Here is an 11,522-nt window from a genome sequence, read left to right as displayed (position 1 = left end):
TTATGTTGAGGTGTTAATGAAACATGTCTGCCATCAGGTTCATTTTAACTTTCACAGACAACGACTCTTTCTACCAGGCTTCATCACACATGCTCACTGACCTACGTGACGTTTTATCTGTAAACATTAAATGCTCTCAAAACATACATTGACGCTTTTATTCTGAAACATTTGGCGCAAGGGTTCCTGGTAGCGCTTCCACTGACAGTTTAATCCTGAAGCTCCACGACGTGAACGGAGTGAAGTTTGGAGAATACAAGCTGAAGAGCGGCCTGCTGGCACCCATTTATATCCACCTGAGGGTGCTCGTGTCCCACCCCGCGCTCACGCACCAGGTAACCACGTGCTGCCTTCACGGTTGCACAGCATACTGACTTCAGAACAGCTGAAAGCGATACCGAACACAGGAAACGTCTGCTGGATGCACTTTCTGAAGGCAAATGTGTCTGTGCAGGCACTCGTCAGCTCCTGTGTAACATTAATACTTAATGGTTGAGTTTCAGGGAACTCCTCCTTTCACACAGCGTGAGGCAGTTCAAACAGATCAGACTGGACCTGTCAGCAGCTAATCACTCACTCAAGCCTCAATGATGCTTATATGAATCAGCAGCTTTCTGCAGCTCCTCTTCAGGTCACTCAGGATAAGATAAGGACGAGCAGTTCAAACTGTCCAGCCTTAAACAGCTGATCATTTAAATGTATCAGCTTTTTAATGAACATTTTATTAAAAGTTCATCATCTGCAGCACATCACTCTAAACTGCTCATTTTTCTCTCCTTTATATATATTTTTTTCTTCCAGGTGGCGAGTCTCATCTACGAGCGAGTGCAAGAAGAGGGGCTGCAGTTCCACTTACACAGCCTTGCCTTTGGCCACAGTGACCTGCTCACGGTATGAGCTGCCCCTGGTCATCAGGCAGAAGGAGGCCAAAGACTATGGTGAGCCGCCCTCAACTGATTTTCAAAAGGCTAACAGACTTATATTCCACATGTTTGAAAAGCCTGACGCTTCAGGCTGTACCCACAGGTATCCAGTGCAGTCAGATAGTTAACTGTGTCTGTGATATTGTTGTTTAATATTTCCCAGTTTGAGAATAAGTGGAAGTTTGTCCTTCAGTATGGACTCGTAATTTGCCTTCTGTAACCCTGCTTCAGGAACCAAACGGCTGGTGGTCGTTGCGTCAGGGGGACACGTGCCTGATCATTGAGGACACGGTGACCAGCGGCACCAGCATCCTGGAGACGGCTGAAGGGCTCTGCAAAGAAGGTCCAGAATCTAACGTTACAGCAAAGATACGATCGTTACGCTGCACTGATGTCAGCAAGAGCAGCAGCACACAAGAATGACCTCTGACATGTTTTTATTCAAGGTGACGGATGCAGTGGTCCTAATGGACAGAGAGCAAGGTGGTGTGGAGATGTTGGCTTCAAAGGGAATCAAGCTCCATCCCATCATCTCCATGTCTCAGCTGCTCCGTGTGCTGCAGGCAGCCGAACGCATCGACGCTTAAACCGCCCAGAGTGTCCACAAGTTCATCCGGGACAGCAACACTTTCAGGTACAACTTTACAGAGTTTCCCCCTCAGTGGGGCTCATGTGTTTATTTGTGTTGCTTCACAATCCAGGAACAAAAAATCAGTACAGTAACTCTGTCACCTTCACTCTCTCTCAGCCCCAAGAATGGCAGCGACTCTCCTGCCAGTAAGAAGCAGCTTAGTTATTCAGAAAGAGCCGAGTTAGCAAGTATGTAGTTTTAAAACCTTAATTATTTAAAGTCCAAACAGAGACTGGTGGTGTTTTCTTTGGTTTCTCATTTTCTGTTCCTTCTTCATTTGTTCCTTCTTTTATCTGCAGACATTTACCTTCTAGCATCAAAGCTGCTGAAGATTATGGAGGAGAAGCAGTCCAGCCTTTGTGTGTCTGCTGATGTAACCAACAGCGAGGAGCTGCTGCAGCTGGCCGAGTCGCTCGGTCCAAAGATCTGCATGCTGAAGACCCATGTAGACATCCTGGAGGTACAGCAGGATCACCTCAAACCTTCAGTCTGTACATGTAACAAACAAGCTGATGGTTCTTTTCTATATGTGTTACAGGACTACACATCAGCCTTCATACAGCTTACAGCTGTTTTGTGTTTCACAGGTGCAAATGGCAGAGGAGCACTCGGACTCTGTGATGGGGTTTATCTGTGGCTCCAAGCTCACAGAGAGGCCAGAGTTCATCCACATGACCCCCGGGGTGCAGATGCAGGCTGGAGGTAAATCTGACTGCGTTTGTTGAACTTTTTCCACTTTTATTCATAAATTCACACTAGAAGAACTACAAAGTGAGGTGTGCACACAGTGTTGATATGAACTCCACCCTACTGAAGACACATGGATACACAGTGCATGCTTTTAGTGGTACATCCTTTGTTGTTGTAACTCGTGGAGCCCCGTCCTACACAGTCTGTACACCTGAAGGTGAAGCCTGCACCGTGTCTGATCAGGAGATCCAGAGATTTGTGTGAAGTCGTTCTCTGTTTGTAAAGTTCAGGTCAAACTGCACCTCAGACAACCTTGAAGTCTGCTTTTTGCCATGACTCATTTCTAACACAGGGTGGTGCTGTAGTACATCAAACAAGCTACAGCTATTGCTGCTACCCCAAAGTCTGCAGCAGTCTCCCCCTTTAACCCCATTTCCCTCGCATAATCTCCTCAGGGATTAATAAAGTATTCTGAAATAATTCTGACTCGAGATTCAAAGTGCAGCTGTAACAGGAGCTGTGCAGGTAAACTGAGTGTTTGTAGGCAGCGTGTAATGATGTACACGGTAATGTTTGCGTCTGATATCACTGCCACATCAGTGTGTGACACTTGCAGCCTGTTCTTGGCAGGTGTGTATTTTACCGTTGATCTGCTGCTTTAAACGTTTCTGATTCTCTTTCATTTGTCCTCAGCTTTGTGAACAGTCTGCCGAGCACTGTTGTGTTTCACCGCTGAGCTGTAATCTACAAACAGCAGTCTCACATAGTTACACTGTTTTTTGTCCACGTGGCTGAGAGTGGTGTGCAGGACGTGGGCGATGCGTCCTCTGTGGATCTGTTTGGGTGAATATAGTGAAGTTTGATGCTTAATTTTGCAGTGAAACATGTTTCTTGGATGGAAAAGAGACTATATAGCAACACAAGCTGTTCGTGGTGGAAGAATAAGTTTTATATGTCAGGTAACACTGTAAGAGAACTACAAGCTTTATACTGGTGTCAGTTTTTAAAGTGTTTTTGCACTTTGTTAGCTTCTTTCTGAGAAACAGGAAAAATCGTAAACTACGGTGGAAACTGTGCTGGGATCTCACCTTTTTCTCTGCTCTGTTCAGGAAAATCCTCCCACACACCCACTCACTGTTAAACTGGGTTATGTAAAGCTACTGGTTTAACAAAATGATTTCCCACTCTGGAGAACCAATGTGACTGTTCTCCTCAGTGGTAAAGCAGCTGTCTCTACTCCTGTGTCTCTGTCTCAGGTGGTCCCCGTCCCGTCCAGGTGATCATCACAGAATCAGGAAGCCAACCAGACTCCCTATTCAGTGGATCATCACCCAGTACATCCTTAAATGGAGAGTGGAAAGGGTTTGTTTTTTTAGATTTGTTTCCTCTTCCTCTATGATTGGGCTAAACTTAATGTATTTTTTTCATGTGTAATAATTTCAGCCTGTAAACTGTCCTTCAGTCAATTATCTCACAGCCCGAGGAGAGAGGTGGCCTTGCCATCTAAACTCCTACACCATCTCTGGTATGAATTTTGACTTCACCACCACTTATGGATCGTGTAAGTTAAGAGAGGCTGGCTGAGTCACCTCAGTGAATGCATGTATGAGACTGTCCTGAGTAACGAATCTCTGACTTTCTCTGTTTGTCCTGTAGTCTGTGAGCGATATGACCTCCAGCAGCCTTGGACACAGTTTCAGGTTTCAGAGTGGAGTACGGGCTCATTGAGCACCTGTTGTTCTTGGCAGGGGCAGATTCAGACATTTACAAGTTCAGTTCAAAAGTGTTGTGTGTTGAAATCTTGCCTGATTACAACTTCTGCTCATCACAGATTTGTTTCTGTCAGATGTGTCCTGCACAGCTACCTCTGGTACACTGTTAATGTCTGCGAGGTTCCTGAGGGAGGCGAGGACAACCTCATTCTTACTACTTGACAAACAACAGGTGCGAACACTCGTACTTTATGTTCTGACTCCATTTCTGGTTTTATTTCTCGTCATCTTAATTTTAAAAATAAGTGCAGCCAGACTGAAATACAGTTTGTGTCATGCATCAACGTTTGTTTCATAGAAGCTGATGATCCCAAGGAGCATGAAGTGGAGGAAGTGGGAGATGCATCCATCATGATCAGCTGGGAAAAACCACTGGCTCCTGTCACTGGTAAGCTACGCTAACATCTTCAGTCGCTGGCTACTGAACTCATCGGCCTGCACACGGGCGACTGTGTGGTCGTCCTCTGTGAAGGTGATGTGGTCTACACTCCATCAGTAGAAGGTGAAATCACAGAGCTGAATCTCAAAGGTTTCCTTGGTCAAAGGTCTGAGTGACCTTTGACCAAGGAAACCTGTAAACCATCAACACGAATGAACCTGCTTCAGCTGCTGCTCCACCACAGCCTCCACTGATGGATGTGTCAGCTCACCTGTAGTGTAGCCGTGGGGAGGGCGATGGAGAGGTGAAGCTGAGAACCAGATCATAAAGTCCTCTGTGTGCACAGCCCACCCGCCTGACTTCATCAGCTGCTACATGTTGCTTCCATCTCTCTCCTCCCTGGATGTGTCTTCTCTCTTTCATTCTTTTCCTGTGGGATCGTTGCCCACTCTCTCCCTGACTTTCAGGCTGACTTTTCCACATGTTCAGTGTTTCACAATAAAAGCCTGGTTAAAGCCTTGATTCTACTTTGCTGTGGACACGGCTGAGTCCTTCCTGTTAGAAGAAGCAGCATGTTTGTGATAGATGGACACATGAAGCTAACACAGCACATCTGTGTGAGTCTGCAGCATGTTGACACACATCTTGTACAGATCTGAGAGCAGCACAAACAAACTCCATCAAAGTGATTTGTGCTGTTGCAGAGCTGTGTGACTGCATTTGTCTTCATCATGGACACATTTCTACAAATGGGACTAAACATGTGACCCTCTGCACATCCATGGGCTCAGGGGCAACAGTGCACCCATTGGCTGGATGCAGCTTGTATTGTGGCTCCTCCCCCTTGACCTCCGTGTTAGCTTCAGGTCAGTTTAGCTGTGTTTCATCCAAATCCCAGAATTCCTGAGGAGCAGGAATATGTGGGGCTGGGCTCTGAACACTCAGGGTGAGGACTGAGTGAAGAGCTACAGGACAAAGTTTCAGCGCTCACAGCTTTGAGACGTCCAATCAGCAACTGGTCCTGATGACATCTCCCCTCTCATTCCACATACATGAAGACTGCTAGAAGCAGCTATCAGCCACATCAGGCTCACATCATGCTTGCTATTAAACAGGCTGCAGTCTGCAGTAAACTCCCTGCCACAAAGCTTTGAGTCTCCTCCAAATGCACCTGTAACAAGGTGACCTGCAGAAATAACTGTGTCCACGGGCAGAGTCACCAACACTCTGCACCAGAGCTAAACCTGCTTTGGAGCTAAAAAGCTGCTGTCAGGGTTTCCTGCAGAGCTTCAAATGTGGAGACTGAAAGCTGTGGACGGTTTCTTCTCCTCCATCAACAGCATTTAAGTGTAAGAATGGTTATCTGTGTGAGAGGTACTGTGAATGTTTTCTGTGAATGAAGATCAGTGTAGTCCATCCATCCACTTAAAGGCTGAGATCCAAAGTGTAATGGCATCAATATATTCTAATGGTTATGCACAGGCAGGAAGTGAGGCTGTAAAAAGAAAGAAAGAAAAACATCCAACTCTTTTCTTAACAATCCTCACTACAAATAGATTTATTTCCCTGTTTTTGTTCCCACCGAGCTTCTGGTGTAAGTATGTCATGAACACAGAGAAAGAGGAGCAGCAGAGTGTAGAGCAGAACAGAGGTCTGAATAAAGGTAAAGAGAGTTTCTTCAATATCTGAACTACCACGTGTCTCCTCATGGTTTATGATACAATTGTGGTCATTCTCATTAGACAAATTCATCATAAATGCAGACGTAAAGGCCTCAGCATGTCTGCGTGTGACAGCCCTGATCCCTCACAGGCTGAGTGTGAACACTCTCACACTGGAACTGAGCCAGAAGAGCTTTCTCATGAAAACTGGGCGACTTTCATTTCCTCGTCACATTTATGCAATAATGTTGCTCAACTGATCAGATTAACGGTGGCTGTTTTTTAAAAGTAACATTATTTAACACTAAGAAACGTAAAGCTTTTAGTGCACCATCATTTTTCTTTTTTGCATTACAAGATTTAAAAAATATGTTTTGTTAATTTTTCCAAATCAAACTTTATCTGCCAATAAGGAAACACAAACAGACTGGCCTAAAGTAAACATCTCTCATTAACTACACAACACATTTTTTCAGGGACAACATTTTAAAAGGTGTCTAGTTTTTTTATTTTATTTAATTTTTGCATACATTTACTCCCAAATATAAGTTTCTCTGTAACAAATATGCCAATAATTTAGAGTCTTTAAAAGGGGAAAACTGATTTGGTCAGATTCGTTACAAACAGCTGCTCAAACCATCACAACCTGAGGACGTAAATTACTACGTAACGTTTGTTTGTCCAGAGATTTTCAGACCAGCGGACCCATTGGTGGGCTCGGGTCCAGCCAGCCTGACGTCACATCACTCTCTCTCTCTCTCTCTCTGACTCTGAAGTTTGGAGTTAAGAAATGTCTGCTGTCAGTGTCTCGCTCGGCTCAACTTTGCTGTTTTTCAGCGTCTTCGTGGTCGTCTCTGCAGGTGAGATTTACTGTTAGATGATGCCCTTCTGAGAAAACGATAAGTAGACGAAGACGAAACGGGGCTGAGTTAACATCTGTAATCCAGCTGTGACAGAGACAAAGAAGTGTAATGTGTGTGTCAGTGTGATGTGTTGTAGTGTCAGGAGTCAGGATGCAGCTACAAAGCTTTTTGTTCAGTGTATACAAACAGCTGTAGCTCCATAAAGGCAGCATGCAGAGACTCAGTGTCTGATAATGAGAGGCTGCTTTCTCTCACACATGTTCACGTTTCACGAGCACATGTTGTTGTTCTGTGGAAGCAGAAGTTGGCTAGGTTCACATTTCACAATGTTATGCCCTTCCCTTGAAGGGAAATGTATTCCGGGCTGTGGGGAGGATGTGCGGGACGGCCCGCCCTCGCCGTGTGTGTGTGTGTGTGTGTGTGTGTGTGTGTGTGTGTGTGTGTGTGTGAGAGAGAGAGAGAGAGAGAGAGAGAGAGAGAGAGAGAGAGAGGAAGGGAGCGGGGGAAAGGGATTACGAGTAGCTACCGAAGAAAAACGGCATAACAGGAAACACAAACACCGCAGTTTTACATGTGCACTTCTTTGGGGGGGAATTTGATGTCCATACAGACAGTGTTGACTTGTAAATGATTAATTAACAATTTTGTGCTTAAAGTGCTTTGAAATTCTTTGGCAATATTGTAGACAATATTAAACTTAATCATGATATCGGCCTCCTCTGTAGTGATGGGATTTCCAACTCTTTTTAGAGAACTGGCTCTTTCGGCAAGACTCACTAAAAAGAGCCGACTCTTCCGACTCCCAACCGTCTATTCAGTTGGTTTTGTTGCTTTAATTAATTCATTATTAACAAAAATATAAAATTATGCACAAAAGGAATTACTAATGTAAAAAAATACTGTGGTTTTATTTATATATGTTTATGTATAAATATAGACAAAGCACGTGCAAACTCCAAAACACATTTCTAGCGTCAACTGAACTTCCAAAACAGAGCTGCCCAGACCACTTAAATTACACAATTGAAAGCATACGTGTGTTGTTTGTGTATTTATACACAAGCACTCATATAAATTTTCAGCTTTTTCCTTTTAAACCAGTTTAAAGTGAAACAATACAAAACACTGCAAACTACAACACAATTAAATATGAAGTTAAAATATGAAAACAAAAAGAAGATGCATATTCTCTGTCATATGGGCCTGCATGAATAAACTTTCTGAATCCATAAGCACAAGGCTCGCGTGCAGAGTGAAGTGGGAAAAAAAGTGCGAGAGAGAGGGTGAGAGGAAAAAAAAAAACCCGGCTCGCGTCGTTCACTTCAAAGATCCGGCTCTAAGAGCTGTTTCGTTCGTAACTGAAACATCACTACTCCTCTGACGACCTGTTTGCTGTTGCATGCCGCTGAAAGGCAATGGGGAGAGGGGACACTTGGGCAGTGCATTTATGGTGTGTTTTCTGGATACACTGTGCTTTTTCTAGCGTTCAGAGGTTAATGGCTCTGTGTCAGAGCACTGGTTATGAATTTTAGACGGACCAGGCCTTAACCAAAAAGTTATCAATAGTTCTTTTCATCTTTTCCGATTACACACAGCTACATCCACTTCTGTCAGGCCTAGGCTACTCACTTGGACTGGGTATCATCACTGATTTCTATAATCCATTAGATTCTGATTCACAAGGTTTTGATTCGATTCATTTTTTGCCTCAGACAGTCAGAAATATTATAATTCTGATCATTTATCAGCACTGATACATGTGAGACTTCATCAGAGGTGGGAACATCACAGCAGCAGATGCCTTTGTGTGAAAGTAACTGAGAATAAAACACAGAAAAACATGAATGAGGTTTTCCTGGCCTGGCTTTTTATAGCAGATAGCCTTAAAAATGAAAGACAGCGGCCAAGAGCGGTGTACACAACAGTAGACTGGTGGGTAATAAGCCAATGAATAATGCAGAAAATCAGAGATTTGAGACGGGAAACTGTCCTTGAAGTGCGTCACTTGACAGTGCGCTCCTTACTATGGATCGGGGCCGTGGATCTGGTGAGGTAACAATAAGCTAGCTAGTTAAAAGTTAGCGTAAGTTACCATGGTGATACACTCATATTAGATGCGAACCACTTTCTTAGCACTGAAAACCCAATGTTGACAATGAACCCAAATGCTGCTTTATAGTACAGGACACTGATGGATGTTGAGATGTTAAAATTACTTAAAGTAAACAACATATTTAAAGTAATGCTGCTCATAATTGTATGTTGACCTTTAACCTCTCTGCTCTGTGTTGTTTTTTCTTTCAGTCCAGATAAACATCATAGCTGTGTCTGGACAGGACGTCACTCTGCCATGTCGCGTTACAAATAACATCACAGCTGTAGAGTGGAGCAGAGCTGACCTGGGACAGAAAAATGTCTTTTTGTACCAAGATGGGCGTTTTGTTCCAAACAACCAGCATCCATCATATAAGTACCGAGTGGCTCTCAGAGGGATGAAGGATGGAGACGCGTCTTTGATCCTGAAGAAAGCGACCACTGCTGACTCTGGAACATACAAGTGTCGTGTCTTTTTGAGAGAAACAGGCTCATGGAAGTTCACCATCATCAACCTGAGAGTTGATCCTCCAGGTGAGTGAGTAGAGTCGAGTGTGTGTGTGATCAGAGGTGAAGCTGCTTCCTGGTTGTTGATGTTTGTTTGCTGTATGGATGAGCTGGTCAGAGGTTGACAGCACATGATTTTGTTCTATGGAAGCTAACAGGTTGTAGTTTCTGACACTTTGCGAATATAGCATGAGGCAGAAATTTACCCAGAGATGGTCCTTAGTGACCTGGGCCCTGTTCTAGGAAGTGATATCAACATCCAGGGTATGCTGAGTTTATTCAAACTGACATTGGACGTCAGGATAATCAGTCAGGGGATAAAAAGACAAAGATTAAATACTGACTCTGTGCTGTTTAAGATTAAATACAAAACCTGCATTCAAACTTTGTCTTTGTCAAAATTTAATATGAGCTCGACAAGCAAAGTGCAGGTACTTTGTTTTCGATCAGATATTAACACTTTTAGAACCACTACAACTGTTTTAAAATGTCTTTGCCTCTAACAGAATATAAAAATAGAAAATCACAGGATAAAGTTGAATCTAAAATTTGACATTATTTATTATTTATTACTGATGCTCATCAGGGAAACAAAGACATTAGACCCAATTACAAACAAACAAAACAAAATTAGACCCTCCCATTCTTTGCACGGAGAGGACTGAGGGATCATCCAGGAGTAGTTATGCTATTTATTTTCTGGAGAACTGAATGGTCCATAGATGTTTCAAACCTGATGATCTCTAATCTGGATCTTAATCTGATCCAAAGCAGGTTATGTTCACAGCATAAGTGAAGTTAGCTAGTTAAACGTTAGCACTAGTTACCATGGCAGTGCACTCTTGAAAGAGGCAAACCACCTTCTGTCATGGTCCCGAGTCTGAGGACTCTTTATATTATTCTATGTTCTTGTTTATTCTGTTATGTCTTGTGTGTAGGTGTGCTGTGTGTTAGAGTTTTGTTTTATACCTGCCTGTGTTCCCTCTGTCTGTCCATGGTGTCACTACTGTGTCTGCTCGTGAGTCTGTCTGTTCAGTTCAGTGTTTTGTCTGGTCCCCTGTCTGTTAGTTTCCTGTTTTATTCTGAAAGTCCTTGTCTTATGCGAGTGTGTTCAATTCACAGGGGAGAAATAAACAACAATTAAACAAAAGGTCAATAATTCTGCTCATAATTGTACGATGACCGTTAACCTCCCCGCCCTGTGTTGTTTCCTCTTCTAGTCCAGATAAACATCATAGCTGTGTCTGGGCAGGACGTCACTCTGCCCTGTCAAGTCACAAATAAGATCTCAGCTGTAGAGTGGAGCAGAGCTGGCCTGGGACAGAAAAACGTGTTTTTGTTCCAGGATGGGCGTTTTGTTCCAAACAACCAGCATCCATCATATAAGAACCGAGTGGCTCCCAGACAGATGAAGGGTGGAGACGCGTCTTTGATTGTGAAGAAAGTGACCACTGCTGACTCTGGAACATACAAGTGTCGTGTTAAAATAGCAGAAACAGGCTCATGGAAATACGTCACCATCAATCTGAAAGTTTCTCCAGGTGAGTGAGTAACTCTGATTTTTCTGTAAATCTGGCATGGAGTTTGTGTTTCATTCATTGGTTGAGTAAGGTGCAGCTTTCTGTATTCTCCCAGCAGATAATCTATTCGACACTGAAAACATGCTGTAAAGAAAACGTTGCCTACGCTCACGCACACACCACAAACCACTGAGCTTTCATCACATATGAGTTAATGCAATTCCTGCAACACTTCCATTTCCATTTTTTCATTTGCAAATAAAGATTGAATATTAAAACTGAATTCAAACACAGGCCTGTTCTGTATGCATGCAGTGGCTTGAACAAGTATACTCACATCCATCCATCCATCCATCCATCCATCCATCCATCCATCTATCTATCCATCTATCTATCTATCTATCTATCTATCTATCTATCTATCTATCTATCTATCTATCTATCTATCTATCTATCTATCTATCTATCTATCTATCTATCTA

General features: G+C 43.3%; 2 protein-coding genes across 2 annotated transcripts in view; both read left to right on the top strand.

Moving 5' to 3' along the window:
- The first annotated feature begins 1,398 nt into the window (after positions 1–1,398).
- LOC102293393 lies at positions 1,399–6,722 on the top strand. Its single transcript, XM_042216714.1, has 7 exons — positions 1,399–1,557; positions 1,854–2,014; positions 2,093–2,256; positions 3,501–3,606; positions 3,707–4,188; positions 4,315–4,404; positions 4,640–6,722. Exons 2-5 carry the CDS (start codon positions 1,889–1,891, stop codon positions 3,749–3,751), a joined length of 441 nt encoding a protein of 146 aa, XP_042072648.1. The 5' UTR covers positions 1,399–1,557; positions 1,854–1,888; the 3' UTR covers positions 3,752–4,188; positions 4,315–4,404; positions 4,640–6,722.
- Positions 6,723–6,771: 49 nt separating this feature from the next.
- LOC121811753 (obscurin-like) overlaps positions 6,772–11,522 on the top strand; it is an 8,206-nt gene continuing 3,455 nt past the window's right edge. The window contains exons 1-3 of the mRNA XM_042216713.1: positions 6,772–6,916; positions 9,224–9,547; positions 10,741–11,061. Of these exons, the coding sequence (XP_042072647.1) occupies positions 6,847–6,916; positions 9,224–9,547; positions 10,741–11,061 (715 nt within the window). The 5' untranslated portion in view covers positions 6,772–6,846. The remainder of the gene's footprint in view (positions 6,917–9,223; positions 9,548–10,740; positions 11,062–11,522) is intronic.

This window comes from Haplochromis burtoni, unplaced genomic scaffold, assembly GCF_018398535.1.
Source record: "Haplochromis burtoni strain Fernald_Lab_line unplaced genomic scaffold, NCSU_Asbu1 Contig_1210, whole genome shotgun sequence".
Classification (NCBI taxonomy): domain Eukaryota; kingdom Metazoa; phylum Chordata; class Actinopteri; order Cichliformes; family Cichlidae; genus Haplochromis; species Haplochromis burtoni.
This window is presented reverse-complemented; position numbering and strand designations above follow the sequence as displayed.